The 15,862-nt window shown below is 42.5% G+C and overlaps 1 protein-coding gene across 1 annotated transcript in view; it reads left to right on the top strand.

Annotated features, from left to right (window-relative positions):
• ZEB1 (zinc finger E-box binding homeobox 1) overlaps window positions 1–15,649 on the top strand; it is a 133,039-nt gene extending 117,390 nt beyond the window's left edge. Inside the window, exons 6-9 of the mRNA XM_051802309.1 lie at window positions 1,217–1,322; window positions 9,256–11,066; window positions 12,460–12,640; window positions 14,734–15,649. Of these exons, the coding sequence (XP_051658269.1) occupies window positions 1,217–1,322; window positions 9,256–11,066; window positions 12,460–12,640; window positions 14,734–15,275 (2,640 nt within the window). The 3' untranslated portion in view covers window positions 15,276–15,649. The remainder of the gene's footprint in view (window positions 1–1,216; window positions 1,323–9,255; window positions 11,067–12,459; window positions 12,641–14,733) is intronic.
• Window positions 15,650–15,862: the final 213 nt, after the last annotated feature.

Below are 15,862 nucleotides of genomic sequence, written 5' to 3' on the forward strand. Positions count from 1 at the left end.
TGCGGTTTTCAGCCCACAGTTGTCGTGTCTGCACTCAGGGAAGATCCTTAGCACTCAGTGAGCATCTGCTCCCAGCGCTGCCAACCACAGCAGAACCAAAGTGAGAGGTAGGAGCTCCCAACCATGGTTTCATACCAGAGGAAGCTAATCCCCACCAGCCTGTTGGTGGTGGCTACCCATGGGAAGGCTGTGTCCCCACAGCACATGAATAGTTCCATTAATGAGTTTATGAAATTACTTGCTCTGGTTACCAAAAATCTGCAGCTGCATCCAAATAGTGGTAGAGTATCTTTTTGCCAAGTGAGCTCTACTTAGAAAGGAGCTGCTGGGGTTGTTTTAATAAACAATTTGTTTGAACAGAAAAATTTCTAATTCCTTCATTTCATGTTGGTAATTCAGCTACTTCAACTTCTAAAGTGTGTGTAATTTTTGTCCTTAAAAATATGTGTTCATAAAGTTGTACAGTTTGTGATAAAATTATAGATCTTACATATACATGTCACATATGTACTACATATATTTACATGTCTGTCTTTTGCTTTTTTTAAACTAACAAATAGTGAAGAGATTTGATGTTATGTACTTGGGAAATCCCTCCATATTTTTATTTATTTTGATTTAGTTTTTTGCATTTACTTTGTGAATTAATTGTGGCTGAGGATATCTTTATTGTCACTGAGCTACCTTCTCATGAGCAATCCTGTGACATCATTATATAGAGGAATCCAAGGCCAACAATAAGCACTGGAAGCATGTAAATGGAAAAACCAAGTCAACTGATTAAACTTTAAACAGGCTTTTATAGGCTTTAATGTTTTTCTGTCCTGCATTAAATATTCTGTGGGTGGTGGGCTTGGGGTTTTTCTTGGTGTTTTTGCTTTCACAAGTAGCATTAGCATGCATCCTGGAGCTTCTTACTCACATAACTTCTCAGTGTAAGCTCCATCTGAACTGAGGAGAAGGGGCAACTGTATTTTGGGTTTGTTTTGGTTTTTGTTTTTAGTGTACCACATTTATTCAGAATACACATGTCTCAGTTTTTACCTGATTTGTAATTTGTTTCTTTTTCATGCATTACCCATACCACCTTCAGTCTCTTACAATTATGATTGATTCTTTTCAGTTTTGTATTGCATTTTTTCTCTTACAATGTGAAAATACAAGATGTTTCTCCAACGTGCTGGTCTGTGCAATAATTAAGAATTCTTTCTTACAGAGACATGTGACGCAGTCCAGTGGTAATCGAAAATTCAAGTGCACTGAATGTGGAAAAGCTTTTAAATATAAACATCACCTAAAGGAGCACCTACGAATCCACAGTGGTAAATAAATCAAGCATTGAATTGAGTACTACTGTTGCCATTTTTATTCTTTATAACTTTGATGTGATAGCAGTCTTGTACATCTAAGTTTAAAATGCTAGTGTTTTCCTTATTTTTTTTCTCTTTTGGACACTGAAAGCACTGACTGCAGCCTTCAGCTGTGTGCAGGGAATATGTAGAAAAACTCAAGAGGATTTACATTTGCAGCTTAAGCTCTTACAGTTAAGGAAAACTTGACTTGTGGCAGAAGAAATGGGGACATCCTTCTGGTCCTTTTCACATATCTGTTTTTGATTCAATGTTTGCAGATCAGTCAGTGTGTTATAAGCCTTGCTAGAGAATTTTAATTGATAATGATCAGGACATAAGATCTGTGTGTTCCTACCATGGCTGTGATTGTCACCATTCAAGACTAGTCATATTAAAGTAGAATCAGGACACAGTGACATACAATTTATTTAAAAAGTTCTAATTTATAGAAAATGTTGTCTATAATATATTTTAATATATAGTATAACAATAGGTTAAATGTGGCCACTCAAAAGAGATTCTCAATTTCTGTCTTTAACTGAACTGATAAGTATTGTAGGAAGTTATGGTGTGCTGGTTTAAAAGTTAACCAGCAGGGGGAATGAACCCAACTCAAAGGAGAGATTATAAGTCAGAATAACAATTTATTAAAATAATACAGTAAGTACAATAATACAAACAAACAATTGGTCTCAACCCACAAAAACCCAAATGTGTAACCCAGTACCCTGGGGCCTGAACAAAGTGGTGTTCCTTGGGCCCTGTTTGAGTCCAAAGTAAAGGGAGAGGGGAAGAACCTGCTGGTGGGAGAGCTGCTGCAGTCTGGCCAGAACTGGTAATCGCAGTCCAGTGGTGGTCTAAGTCTGGTTGAGAGCGATGAGATGCAGCCGTCCTCTGGATCCCACGAGTGGGTTGAAAAATGTTCCAAAACTCCAAGATTATATATCCTCCAGTTCAGGCAGGAATGCTTGGTACTCTCCTCAGGGCGGGGAGTTCACAAAGGGTGTGAGGACAGAAACATCCTTCTATCTCACAGGCCTCTTAACACCTAGTTTATAGCCTGAGGAGTCAGGCTCTATGGGCAGAGGGTGCAAATAGTCTATTGACAACAATAGTCTAGTTTCTGGAAAATGACATGGAAGGCTATAGAATACAGTTTTGGGTTACACCCACCATGCTCTATGGGCAGAGGGTGCGAATAGTCTATTGACAACAATAGTCTAGTTTCTGGGAAATGACATGGAAGGCTATAGAATACAGTTTTGGGTTACACCCACCATGATGAACTGATCTCAGCTGTCCTAACTAGGACATTATCCACCCCTTATTCTATGCCATCCATGTCATGCCCAAATTAACCCCCTTTAAAAACTATATCCCTTTAAAACTATATACATCTATCTATCTATCTATCTATATATATATATACAATGAAACATTACAGACCATTCTCACTCAAAATTAGGTCCCCTTGTGGTACACAACGTGTCTCCCCATCTTTTTGCATTACCCACCAGGTGGAACCAGGTCCCTGAGCAAAAACAATCCCTCGGATGGGTTTGCCTTTGCTTGAGGTGGGACTAATCCAAACAGTCTTCCCTAACATTCCTCTCATATGTACCACGGGGACTTTATCTCCATCTACAGTATGCAAAAGTTCTGATTGGGCAGGGCCAGCTCGATTGATGGAACCTCGGGTGTTGACCAACCAGGTGGCCTTTGCTAAATGCAGCTCCCAGTGTTTGAGAGTCTCCCCACACAGTGCCTTCAGAGTGGTTTTCAGCAGTCCGTTGCACCGCTCAACTTTTCCAGCAGCTGGTGCATGGTAGGGGATATGATACACCCACTCAATGCCGTGCTCTTTGGCCCAGGTGTCTATAAGGCCATTCTTGAAATGGGTCCCATTATCAGACTCAATTCTCTCCGGGGTGCCGTGTCGCCACAGGACTTGTTTTTCAAGGCCCAGGATGGTATTCCGGGCAGTGGCATGAGGCACGGGGTATGTCTCCAACCATCCAGTGCTTCCTTCTACCATGGTCAGTACGTAGTGCTTGCCTTGGCGGGTTTTGGGGAGCGTGATGTAGTCAACTTGCCAGGCTTCCCCATACCTGTACTTTGACCACCGTCCACCATACCATAGAGGCTTCACCCGCTTGGCCTGCTTGATGGCAGCACATGTCTCACAGTCATGGATGACCTGTGAGACAATGTCCTTGGTTAAGTCCACCCCTCGGTCACGAGCCCATCTGTATGTTGCATCTCTCCCCTGGTGACCGGAGGCGTCATGGGCCCATCGAGCCAGAAATAATTCTCCTTTGTGCTGCCAATCCAGATCTACCTGAGAGACTTTAATCCTGGCAACTCGGTCCGCCTGCTCGTTGTTATGATGCTCCTCATTAGCCCGTTTCTTGCCTACATGAGCGTCTACGTGACGGACCTTCACACTCAGCTTCTCTACCCGACCAGCGATGTCCTGCCACATCTCCGCCGCCCAGATGGGTTTCCCTTGGCGCTGCCAGTTGGCCTTTTTCCATCGCTCCAGCCATCCCCACAGAGCATTGGCCACCATCCATGAGTCAGTGTAGAGATAGAGTCTTGGCCACTTCTCTCGTTCAGCTATATCCAAAGCCAACTGAACGGCTTTAAGCTCTGCAAACTGACTTGACCCACCTTGTCCTTCGGTCGCTTCTGCAACTCGCCGTGTGGGACTCCATACAGCTGCCTTCCATTTTCGGTTTGTCCCTACAATGCGGCAGGAGCCATCCGTGAAGAGCACATATCGCCTTTCATCTGCGGGTAGCTTGTCATATGGTGGGGCCTCCTCAGCCCGTGTCACCTTCTCCTCCTCTTCTTCAGAGGATAGTCCGAAACTCTCACCTTCGGGCCAATTGGTGATAATTTCCAGAATCCCAGGGCGATTAGGATTCCCTATCCGGGTTCGCTGCGTGATCAGAGCCATCCACTTACTCCATGTGGCATCGGCGGCATGATGTGTGGAAGGAACTCTTCCCTTGAACATCCAGCCCAGCACTGGTAGTCGGGGTGCCAGGAGGAGCTGCGCTTCGGTGCCGATTACTTCTGAGGCAGCTCGAACTCCTTCGTAGGCAGCCAGGATCTCTTTCTCAGTTGGTGTATAGCTGGCTTCAGATCCTTTGTATCCCCGACTCCAGAATCCCAGCGGTCGTCCTCGGGTCTCCCCAGGCACTTTCTGCCAGAGGCTCCAAGAAGGGCCATTCTCCCCGGCTGCGGTGTAGAGCACGTTCTTCACGTCCTGTCCTGTCCTTACTGGCCCAAGGGCTACTGCATGGGCAATCTCCTGTTTAATTTGTTCAAAGGCTTGTTGTTGTTCGGGGCCCCACTGGAAATCATTTTTCTTCCGTGTCACAAGGTAGAGAGGGCTTACAATCTGACTATACTCGGGGATATGCATCCTCCAAAAGCCCACAGCGCCTAGGAAAGCCTGTGTTTCCTTCTTGCTGGTTGGTGGGGACATGGCTGCTATTTTGTTAATCACCTCCATTGGAATTAGACGGCGTCCATCTTGCCACTTCACTCCTAGGAACTGAATTTCCTGAGCAGGTCCCTTGACCTTACTCCGTTTAATGGCAAAACCGGCTCTTAGGAGAATCTGGATTATCTTCTCTCCTTTCTCGAAGACTTCGCCCGCTGTGTTCCCCCATACAATGATGTCATCAATGTACTGTAGGTGCTCTGGAGCCTCACCCTTTTCCAGTGCAGTCTGGATCAGTCCATGGCAAATGCTGGGACTGTGTTTCCACCCCTGAGGCAGTCGATTCCAGGTGTACTGCACACCTCTCCAAGTGAAAGCAAATTGTGGTCTGCACTCCGCTGCCAAAGGAATGGAGAAAAAGGCATTGGCTATGTCAATGGTGGCATACCACTTGGCTTCCTTGGACTCCAGCTCATACTGGAGCTCCAGCATGTCCGGCACAGCAGCACTCAGGGGTGGTGTGACTTCATTGAGCCCACGGTAATCCACCGTCAGCCTCCACTCTCCGCTGGACTTACGCACTGGCCATATAGGGCTATTAAAGGGTGAGCGAGTCTTGCTGACCACCCCCTGGGTCTCCAGTTCGCGGATCATCTTATGTATAGGGGTCACAGAGTCTCGGTCGGTGCGGTATTGCCGACGGTGCACTGTTGCTGTGGCTATCGGTACCAATTGTTCTTCAACCTTCAGCAGTCCCACAGCAGAGGGGTCCTCTGAGAGACCAGGCAAGGTGTTCAACTGTCTAATTTCCTCCGTCTCCACAGCAGCTATGCCAAAAGCCCAACGAAGTCCTTTTGGGTCTTTGAAATACCCACTCCTCAGGTAATCTATGCCAAGGATACACGGGGCCTCTGGACCAGTCACGATGGGGTGTCTGTGCCATTCCTTCCCAGTCAGGCTCACTTCAGCTTCCAGTACAGTCAGCTGTTGGGATCCCCCTGTCACCCCAGAAATGGAGATGGATTCTGCCCCTACGTATCTTGATGGCATTAATGTACATTGTGCGCCAGTGTCCACTAAAGCCTTATATCTTTGTGGCTCTGATGTGCCAGGCCACCGAATCCACACAGTCCAATAGACTCGATTGTCCCTCTCCTCTACCTGGCTAGAGGCAGGGCACCCCTAGTCCTGGTCATGGTACTCATTGTGCTCTTCTTGTGGGTATGACCTGGAGGTCCCTTCAAGAGGATCAGACGTATCATCATTCCTGTACCGTCTGGAGTCTTGCCCACGAGAGACTGGAGCAACGTTCACCCTTGAAGAGTTCTTTATGGTATTTGTTCCTCTTTTCAGTTCACGTACCCGGGCTGCTAAGGAAGAGGTGGGTTTCCCATCCCACTTCCTCATATCTTCTCCGTGCTCACGGAGGTAAAACCATAGATCGCCACGTGGAGTGTACCTTCTCTCCTTAGCTGGGGGGCGCTGGCTCCTGATAGCAGAGACTCTTGTTTGTCCTGGCGAGATATGGAAAATCCCTTCCTTAATCTCTTCTCTTAGCTTCTGGTGTCCCTCTTCAATTTTCTCTTCCAGGCTTCGGACGTGTTCAGCCAGTTTGGTTTCCACAGATGAGACGTGGGCTCGTAATGGGGCGGTGACAGTGTCTTCATAAATCCTGAGTTTGCTAACCAATGCTCCCACCTTGTCCTCTCCCTCCCTCCATTGCAGCGTTGCTAAGTAGCGGGAATACATTTCTGGCCCGAGTCGTGCAAACTTTAACCACATTTGGGAGGTGCACTGTACGCCATCTGGACTCTTAGGGAATCTTTCATCCTCTGAAAAGATTATCTCCAGTACAGCTAACTCCCTTAAGCACCGGATACCTTGTTCCATCGTGTTCCACTGTCCTTGCTGTACGTGGAGGTCCTCCTTGCAAAGGTATCTCTCCCTCACACTGGACAACAGTCGCCGCCAGAGGCTGAGAGTTTCCTGCCTCCTTCCAATCCCCTGATCAATGACTACATCTCGAGACAGGGATCCCAGCTGTCTGGCTTCACTCCCATCTAGGATCGTATCGTTAGCTGCGGCATCCCAGATTCGGAGCAGCCAGGTCAGAATGGACTCGTTCGCCTGTCGTGTGAACTCTCTCCGGAGCTCACGTAGCTCACCCAGGGACAGGGACCGAGTGATTATTTCTGGCTCTGTCTCCTCCGGTGGATGTGAAGGTCCCGCCTCTTCGTCATCATTTGCTATGCGAACTGATTTAGTCTTTGATTTCCTTTTCTGGACAGGGGCGACTGCTATTGGTTTTGCTTGTTCTTCTGGCTCCTCGATGGTTTGTGTGGACACGGTGCTGGTTGGTTCATTTCTTTCTCCCTCTGACTCAGCTGTGGTTTGGGTGGACGTGGTGTCTGCGGATTTGGTCCTTCTCTCCTCGCCCTGACAGTGCTGTATCATGTCAAGCAGTGCCCGGTAGGCAGTGGCCAGGGCCCAGCAGGTTGCTGTGAGCTGGCCATCTCTGGAGCTGCCAGAGCATTTTTCCTTCACCAGTCTTATCATGCTAACAGGATCCTGCAGTTGTTCAGGGGTGAATTTCCAGATCATTGGAGGAGAAAACTTTTCCAAATACTGGCTGATGTCCTCCCACTTCCCGTGCCACTCAGCATTATCTGCTCCCAGGGCAGGTGTCCAACCAACCTCCCTAAAAGGCACTTTTCTGACCCTAAACATGGTGTACACAGTACAGAGCAGACAGAGCAACACTAACAATAACATTATACTGTCCTTAACATCAAAAGGGAACTCAATATTTTCAAAAACTGTTTTAGCAGGTCTGAAGGGGAAGAAGGAGGTGGGAGGCTGGAAACCATCCACCCCTGTTCCCCCAAAAAGCTGGGTACGATTTTTAATGAGGCCCCAGAAGTAGCAACCCAAACCAGGACAGGCAAACAGGACTGAATACACATTTACCATGAAACTCATTGCTTCTGATGTTAGAATGACATAAACATAATATACTAATAAAACAATTTGGATCCCTCTCCCTGGTCTTAAAGAGAGCATCAAAACAGGCAAATAATACGCCATCTGTGGAAATATGAACAGGCTCAAATACAACATCCATGTGAGTGCATCAAACAACATGGTGATCAGGGAGTTTCTATATTCAAATAGACAAATGCTTCAAATGAAATTGTGATTCTGACTTCTCTCTCTCTGCCCCACGTTGGGCGCCAAAATGTGCTGGTTTAAAAGTTAACCAGCAGGGGGAATGAACCCAACTCAAAGGAGAGATTATAAGTCAGAATAACAATTTATTAAAATAATACAGTAAGTACAATAATACAAACAAACAATTGGTCTCAACCCACAAAAACCCAAATGTGTAACCCAGTACCCTGGGGCCTGAACAAAGTGGTGTTCCTTGGGCCCTGTTTGAGTCCAAAGTAAAGGGAGAGGGGAAGAACCTGCTGGTGGGAGAGCTGCTGCAGTCTGGCCAGAACTGGTAATCGCAGTCCAGTGGTGGTCTAAGTCTGGTTGAGAGCGATGAGATGCAGCCGTCCTCTGGATCCCACGAGTGGGTTGAAAAATGTTCCAAAACTCCAAGATTATATATCCTCCAGTTCAGGCAGGAATGCTTGGTACTCTCCTCAGGGCGGGGAGTTCACAAAGGGTGTGAGGACAGAAACATCCTTCTATCTCACAGGCCTCTTAACACCTAGTTTATAGCCTGAGGAGTCAGGCTCTATGGGCAGAGGGTGCAAATAGTCTATTGACAACAATAGTCTAGTTTCTGGAAAATGACATGGAAGGCTATAGAATACAGTTTTGGGTTACACCCACCATGCTCTATGGGCAGAGGGTGCGAATGGTCTATTGACAACAATAGTCTAGTTTCTGGGAAATGACATGGAAGGCTATAGAATACAGTTTTGGGTTACACCCACCATGATGAACTGATCTCAGCTGTCCTAACTAGGACATATGGGTAGATTGTACTTGAGTTTGCTACAATAAAATATGCATAGCTTCTTATACAGTTATGATTTGCATTTATTGTAGTTTTTCTTTAGATAATCATATTCTTCTTTTTTCCCATTCTGAAGCAGTTTATGCAGCTTCTGATATTAGTAGTGGTACTATTTGAATGGAGTTTAATGAAATCTGCAATTGTCATATAGACAGAGAAATACTGGAACACATGATCATGTGGGCTCCATCCTATATCTACTAGTGGATCACACACTTATTAAAGGAGCCTTGGATCAGAGCTATAGATGATGTAATTACTCTTACTGTTCAATTCACTGTATGAGATTTTTTTTCCCTAGGTCTGTTTGAGAGATCACTTCAATGTATTCTCTGTGGTTACTATTGTTTGATGAATTTACACTGTAACATAGCAAACTGTTGCATATGCCTTTTTTTTTTTCCCTCTTTCTTTTTCATCTTTAGGAGAGAAGCCATATGAGTGCCCAAACTGCAAGAAACGTTTTTCCCATTCTGGTTCATACAGTTCACACATAAGCAGTAAGAAGTGTATTGGTTTGATGCCCGTGAATGGTCGAGCCCGGACAGGGCTCAAGATGTCTCAGTGCTCCTCCCCTTCCCTTTCTGCATCACCAGGTAGCCCAGCAAGACCACAGATACGACAAAAGATAGAAAACAAACCTTTGCAAGAGCAGCTTCCTCTTAACCAAATTAAAACTGAACCTGTGGATTATGAATTCAAACCCATAGTGGTTGCTTCAGGAATTAATTGTTCAACCCCTTTGCAGAATGGGGTTTTTAGTGGTGGTAGCCCATTGCAGGCAACCAGTTCTCCTCAGGGTGTGGTGCAAGCTGTTGTTCTACCAACAGTAGGTCTGGTGTCTCCCATAAGCATCAATTTAAGTGACATTCAAAATGTACTTAAAGTGGCGGTGGATGGTAATGTAATAAGGCAAGTACTGGAAAACAATCATGTTAATCTTGCGTCCAAAGAACAAGAAACAATCAACAATGCATCTATACAACAACCTGGCCATTCCCTCATTTCAGCTATCAGTCTTCCTTTGGTTGACCAAGATGGGACAACCAAAATTATCATCAACTACAGCTTGGAGCAGCCAAGTCAACTTCAGGTTGTTCCACAAAATCTAAAAAAAGAAAACTCTGTTCCTGCAAATAGTTGCAAAAATGAAAAATTACCAGAAGATCTTACAGTGAAGTCTGAGAAAGATAAGAACTTTGAAGGAGAGACCAATGATAGCACTTGTCTTCTGTGTGATGACTGTCCAGGGGATCTTAATGCACTTCAAGAACTAAAGCACTATGAAACAAAAAGTCCTCCTCAGCTTCCCCAGCCCAGTGGAACAGAAGCTGAGAAACCTGACTCCCCTGTCCTGTCAGAAACTGGGGAGAACAACTTATCTCCTGGTCAGCCACCTTTAAAGAACCTTCTATCGCTCCTAAAAGCGTATTATGCATTAAATGCACAACCAAGCGCAGAAGAGCTTTCAAAAATAGCAGATTCAGTAAACCTACCACTGGATGTGGTAAAAAAGTGGTTTGAAAAAATGCAGGCTGGACAAATTTCTGTGCCGTCTTCTGGACCATCTTCTCCTGAGCAAGTTAAATTAAGCAGTCCCGCAGATAATGATGATCAAGCAGCAACTACAGATGCGAGCGAACCGCAGAGCAGCACAAATAACTCACAAAATCCTGTCAGTACAACGAAATCTCAGACTTTACCAGGGGGATCAACTCCAAATGGTTCACAGAGTAGCACGCCATCTGCATCGCCACTAAACCTTTCTTCATCCAGAAATTCACAGGGTTTCACGTACACAGCAGAGGGTGTACAAGAAGAGCCACAAATCGAACCTCTTGACCTTTCGCTACCAAAGCAACATGGAGAACTGTTGGAAAGATCTACCATAACTAGTGTTTACCAGAACAGTGTTTATTCTGTCCAAGAAGAACCTTTGAACTTAACTTGTGCAAAAAAAGAACCACAAAAGGACAACAGTGTTACAGACTCTGATCCTATTGTAAATGTAATCCCACCAAGTGCCAATCCCATAAATATTGCTATACCTACAGTCACTGCCCAGTTACCTACAATTGTTGCCATTGCTGACCAGAACAGTGTTCCATGCTTGAGAGCTCTCGCTGCCAATAAGCAAACCATTTTGATTCCACAGGTGGCTTACACATACTCTACTACAGTTAGTCCTGCAGTTCATGAGACACCACCAAAACAGATCCAAGCCAATGGAAATCAGGTACTTCGGTCCCCGTATTCCTCTATGATGTATGTATTATGTATTCAATCTGTATCCATACTGAACTAACAGAAAACTATCAGGATAAATTAAACAAAAATATAAATACAAGCTACTGATTGTAAATAGGTAATAGATGTTACTGTTAAGCCTTCTGCAAAGCTGGTTAGCTCAGGCAGCTTGAGTCCAGACTAACAGAAACTATTGTGCATGAACTACTCAGTTCTTCACTATATTTAATTTTCTAGGACGTTAGTGCTCACTGTTTAAAGGACAGTCTAATTCTGCTAATTCTCCTGATCAAAAAGCAAAATAAAACCATGGCTTCTGTCTTTTGCTGGCTGCATATCTACTCTTTTCCCACATTCAGAAAATAAACTCTTTGGAACTTTTTGCTACTCCTTTCATGCTACCCTTCTTCCTTGGCTTACAGAGTAGCTGAATTCATCCTATGCCATAATGGCACTTTAAACAAAATGCAGATGTATTCTCAATTGAAAGTCAGGCAGGTATTTATCTTCTTCATCTGCCATTCCTGTATCTGGTCCTAATCCTCCCTGGAGTACATCCAGATGTGATCTAATCGGGGTCAGTCCTTCTGAGAAGTACCTGTGCACATTGGGGTAGGGACAGGGCAGAAAAGTGACTCACATGTGAAGACTGAGCCTTGAAGAGTTACGAGTTTGCTTATACATTAAAGTTTATGAGACAGACATTTGAGGTAGCTAACGTGCATTTTTATATTCAGATTTGATAACATATGCTGAAATCTGTGTGTAGTGGTACTGCTGATATCACTAGAAAATATTGAAATGCTTAGAAATAGACAACAATTATAGTATTTTTAAAACTATTTACTAATGAAGCATTTGAAGTCCCCGAGTTCTGGGTTAAGTAGTATTTGTGGTAGTTTCATGAGGAAGAGGATAGTCAAATATGCAAATTCGAATGGTAACTTAAGTACCTATTTGTGAAAACTTCAGTAAAAACGTACAGTCTTGATAAAATCTGTGAGACAACAAAAGGTGGGTGACCAACATTAGCTGAAAAATGCAATTAGATGATGAATTTGCTCTTCCAACTTACTGAGGTACTTTATAGGTCTGTAATCTTTTCTTCCATCCTAACAATGCATTTATTTTATTGATACTAAAATATTATGTGCCAGTGCAGCTTAGACCTGGCCAACAGTCAGATTTGCATGTGATTAAAGCCAGTCCCATTGAGAATTCTGTATTTGTAAGGTGGCAGGGACTTCAAAGCTGTCCATTTTGACTATGGAAGTCTAAACAATTTTGTTTGGCTATTTATGAACTTGAATAACAGTGCAGCTTCAGTTTACATGAGTTATTGTTTTTCATTGAACTCAACCTTTTTTGTAATTTTTCTGAAGGATGAAAGGCAAGACACTAGCTCAGAAGGAGTATCCAATGTAGAAGATCAAAATGATTCTGATTCAACACCCCCAAAGAAAAAAATGAGAAAGACAGAAAATGGGATGTATGCATGTGATTTATGTGACAAAATATTCCAGAAGAGCAGCTCATTATTGAGACATAAGTATGAACACACAGGTATGTACTAGGAAAAGATGTTTCCGATCATTATTTTTGTGTAACTGATAATCTCAATTATAATCCAGTTTTCAGACACTGTAGGGAAGTGTATTAGTCCTTCTTATTGCTTGTGATCAGCTTTCTTTAGAAACCCATGTTTTGTGGTTTTTTTCGATAGAACAGCAATTCTTTCTTTCTTTAAATTTGTAAGACCTAAATCCTAAATAGAAAAAGGGGAAGTTTTGCATCTGGCTTATGAATAATCAGCTTCAAGCCGCAGCCTGTAATTGAGGAAGTATAACCTCTAATTTACCTTACCTGGTTATAAGTTAAGAAAAATTAAAAATATGAATTAGGAAAAAAGGATCATGTATGTACATGAAAGGCAGCGTATCTATCTGGCAAGAAGGATTTTCAAACTGAGCCACATTTGTAATGATCTGAAGTTAATAGCTTCAGCTATTCATTGGACATAGAATCTAACCCCTAAAGAACACCCTTTTCACTTTGATTTTTATTTTTAATTTTTCATAGTTGTTCCTTTTGGCTCCAGTTCTGGTATCTTTAGGATTTTATTAGTAACTCTTGCTCTCTTATTTCTTCTGTGATGTCTTAAAATAAAAATATTTTTTTTACTGGTTAGGTGCCAAATATATATTGGATTTTGTATTATATATTTCTTTCCTGCTGGCTCTATATTTCCTCTTTCCCCACATCCAGAAAATAAACTCTTTGGAACTTTTGGATACTCTCTTCATGGTGCTCTGCTTTCTTGGCTTGCAGAGTAACTGAATTATTATATTATATTATATTAATTCTATTTCTACATATTATTGTTTTATTGTCATCTCACATATAGAGTTAAAAAGATAACAAATTCTTTTTTTTCTTTACTACTTGATCAAGTTTCTCAAGTTGTATTCATTAGGCATATCTAATTTCACACCTTTCCTGTCCTGAGACTCTTTTAACTCCTCCTTTTCCTAACACAAAATTGTTCTTTCCATTCCAGTTTTAATAATGAAATGTTCAAATCATAGAATCATTTAGGTTGGAAAAGACCTTTAAGATCATTGACTCCAACCATTGACCCAGCACTGCCCAGCCCACCACTAAACCACATCCCAAAAGTGTCACATCTTACATGTCTTTTAAATCCCTCCAGGGATTGTGACTCAATCACTTCCCTGTTCAGCCTCTTCAAATGCTTGATAACCCTGTGGGTGAATGAATTTTTCTTAATATCCAATGTAAACCTCCCCAGGCACAACTCGAGGCCATTTCCTCTTGTCCCATCACTTGTTACTTTGGAAGAGAGACCAACACCCACCTCGCTGCTCCTTTGGCATAATGGATGTGCTGATCATCTCTATTGTGTGACCAAAAAGCTGCTGTCTCATTGTCTTCAACTTTTATGTCTGGGCTACGACTGTGAACTTGTTTTGTGTAACAACTGTGGATGCTGAAATCAAAATAACATTACTAGGCTCCTGATAGGTTTATGAGAGACTCTAAAAACAAGACAAAGTAGAAAGCTGGAAAACAGAGCAGAAAATGAACTGAGTGAAACAAAGCAGATTTTTCTTGTCAATACATGTGTAGTCAGCAAGTTTTGTAGATAAAGCATTTACCTGTGTCAGCCTAGATTTTAGAATGATTTTTCTTTTACCTGTCACATGGAAGAAGGACTTGGTACACAAAAACCAACATAAAAGCTTAATTGATTTCAAATTACCATCAATATAGAAAAGTTAAAATGGTTTTGAGTTGAAGTAGTTTACTGCAAGAAAAATGTTTCCTTTTCTAATTTTTATTTTCACTTTTTTGTGCTAAAAGTTATATCCGAGAATCTGTTTGTCCTTCCATGATCAGATTTCCTGAAAAAACTTACAAATTACCCTTGTAATTGTGACAATGTAACCTTGCACCCTCCTCCTTTGGGCTCAGGTGGGAAACTCAGGCTGATAATGCGTAGAGTAGAACATCTTGTTAAATAAAGTTTAATCATTGTTGCTAACTCATTCACCACCAGTATTTTACAATGAAAACAACAGGGTAAATTTTTAGAACTTCAGCTACAAGGTGCCCATTGTTTGTGCTTTATTTTGTAGGTAAAAGACCTCACGAGTGTGGAATCTGTACAAAAGCGTTTAAACACAAACACCATTTGATCGAACACATGCGACTGCATTCTGGGGAAAAACCCTACCAATGTGACAAATGTGGAAAGCGGTTTTCGCACTCGGGGTCTTACTCTCAGCACATGAATCATCGCTACTCCTATTGCAAACGAGAGACAGAGGAGCGTGACAGCACGGAACAGGAGGAGACGGGCCAGGAGGTCCTGAGTAGTGAGCATGTGGTTGTCAGGGCATCTCCCTCGCAGATCGACTCGGATGAGAGAGAGAGTCTAACCAGGGAAGAAGAGGAATACAGTGAAAAAGAGGAAGAGGAGGAAGAAGAAAAAGATATAGAAGGACTTCAGGAAGAAAAAGAATGTAGGGAACTACAAGAAGTAGAGGAAGAAGAAGTAGAAGAGGAAGAAGGGAAAACTGAAGGTAACAAGAACGATGAAGCTGTAAATCAAGCAAGCAATGCAGAACCAGAAGTTATACAAAATAATGGGCAGGTGTCAGAAGAAAATAATGAATAAAGCTTAAATGCTAGGTTTTTTTCTATACGGAAAGAAAATGGTAATGAAGTTCGTTCTATATTATACATGCTTTTCATGGAAACGCAGTAGCCTGCATACTGTGATTTCTGTTCACTACTGTGTAAAAAAATATATATATAAAAAAAAATGAAAAGAAAAAAAAAAAGAAATCCAGGTGTGCCTGAACCTCAAACTTAGTAATTTTTCACACAGTTTTCAAAGTTAGGAACAAGTTTATAACATGAAGCAGATTAGAAAAATACAGTGACTCTGGAAGCAAAGATTTAACAGGTTGTAGGAAACCTGATTTATAGACAAGCATCTGGCATTGTTTGTTTTATCAGTATTAATTTTCATTCTTAAGTTGATTAATTTTTAAACTGTACAATTGGGAGAGATTTATATGATTTTTTTTTTTTTACGGTAAAACATTTCCTAAATCCGCTTCAGTATTTTCTTATGTTTTAAAATGTGAGAACTTCTGCACTACAAAATTCCCTTTTGCAGAGACCTGTAATGCAGTTGCAAACAGTGCTTGGCTACCTTTGTAAATTCAACCTAGAAGGTAGCAGTTTATGACATTAGAT

The sequence above is a fragment of the Manacus candei genome, unplaced genomic scaffold (genome assembly GCF_025592945.1).
Source record: "Manacus candei isolate 608988 ecotype Guabito, Panama unplaced genomic scaffold, ASM2559294v1 h1tg000056l, whole genome shotgun sequence".
Taxonomy (NCBI): domain Eukaryota; kingdom Metazoa; phylum Chordata; class Aves; order Passeriformes; family Pipridae; genus Manacus; species Manacus candei.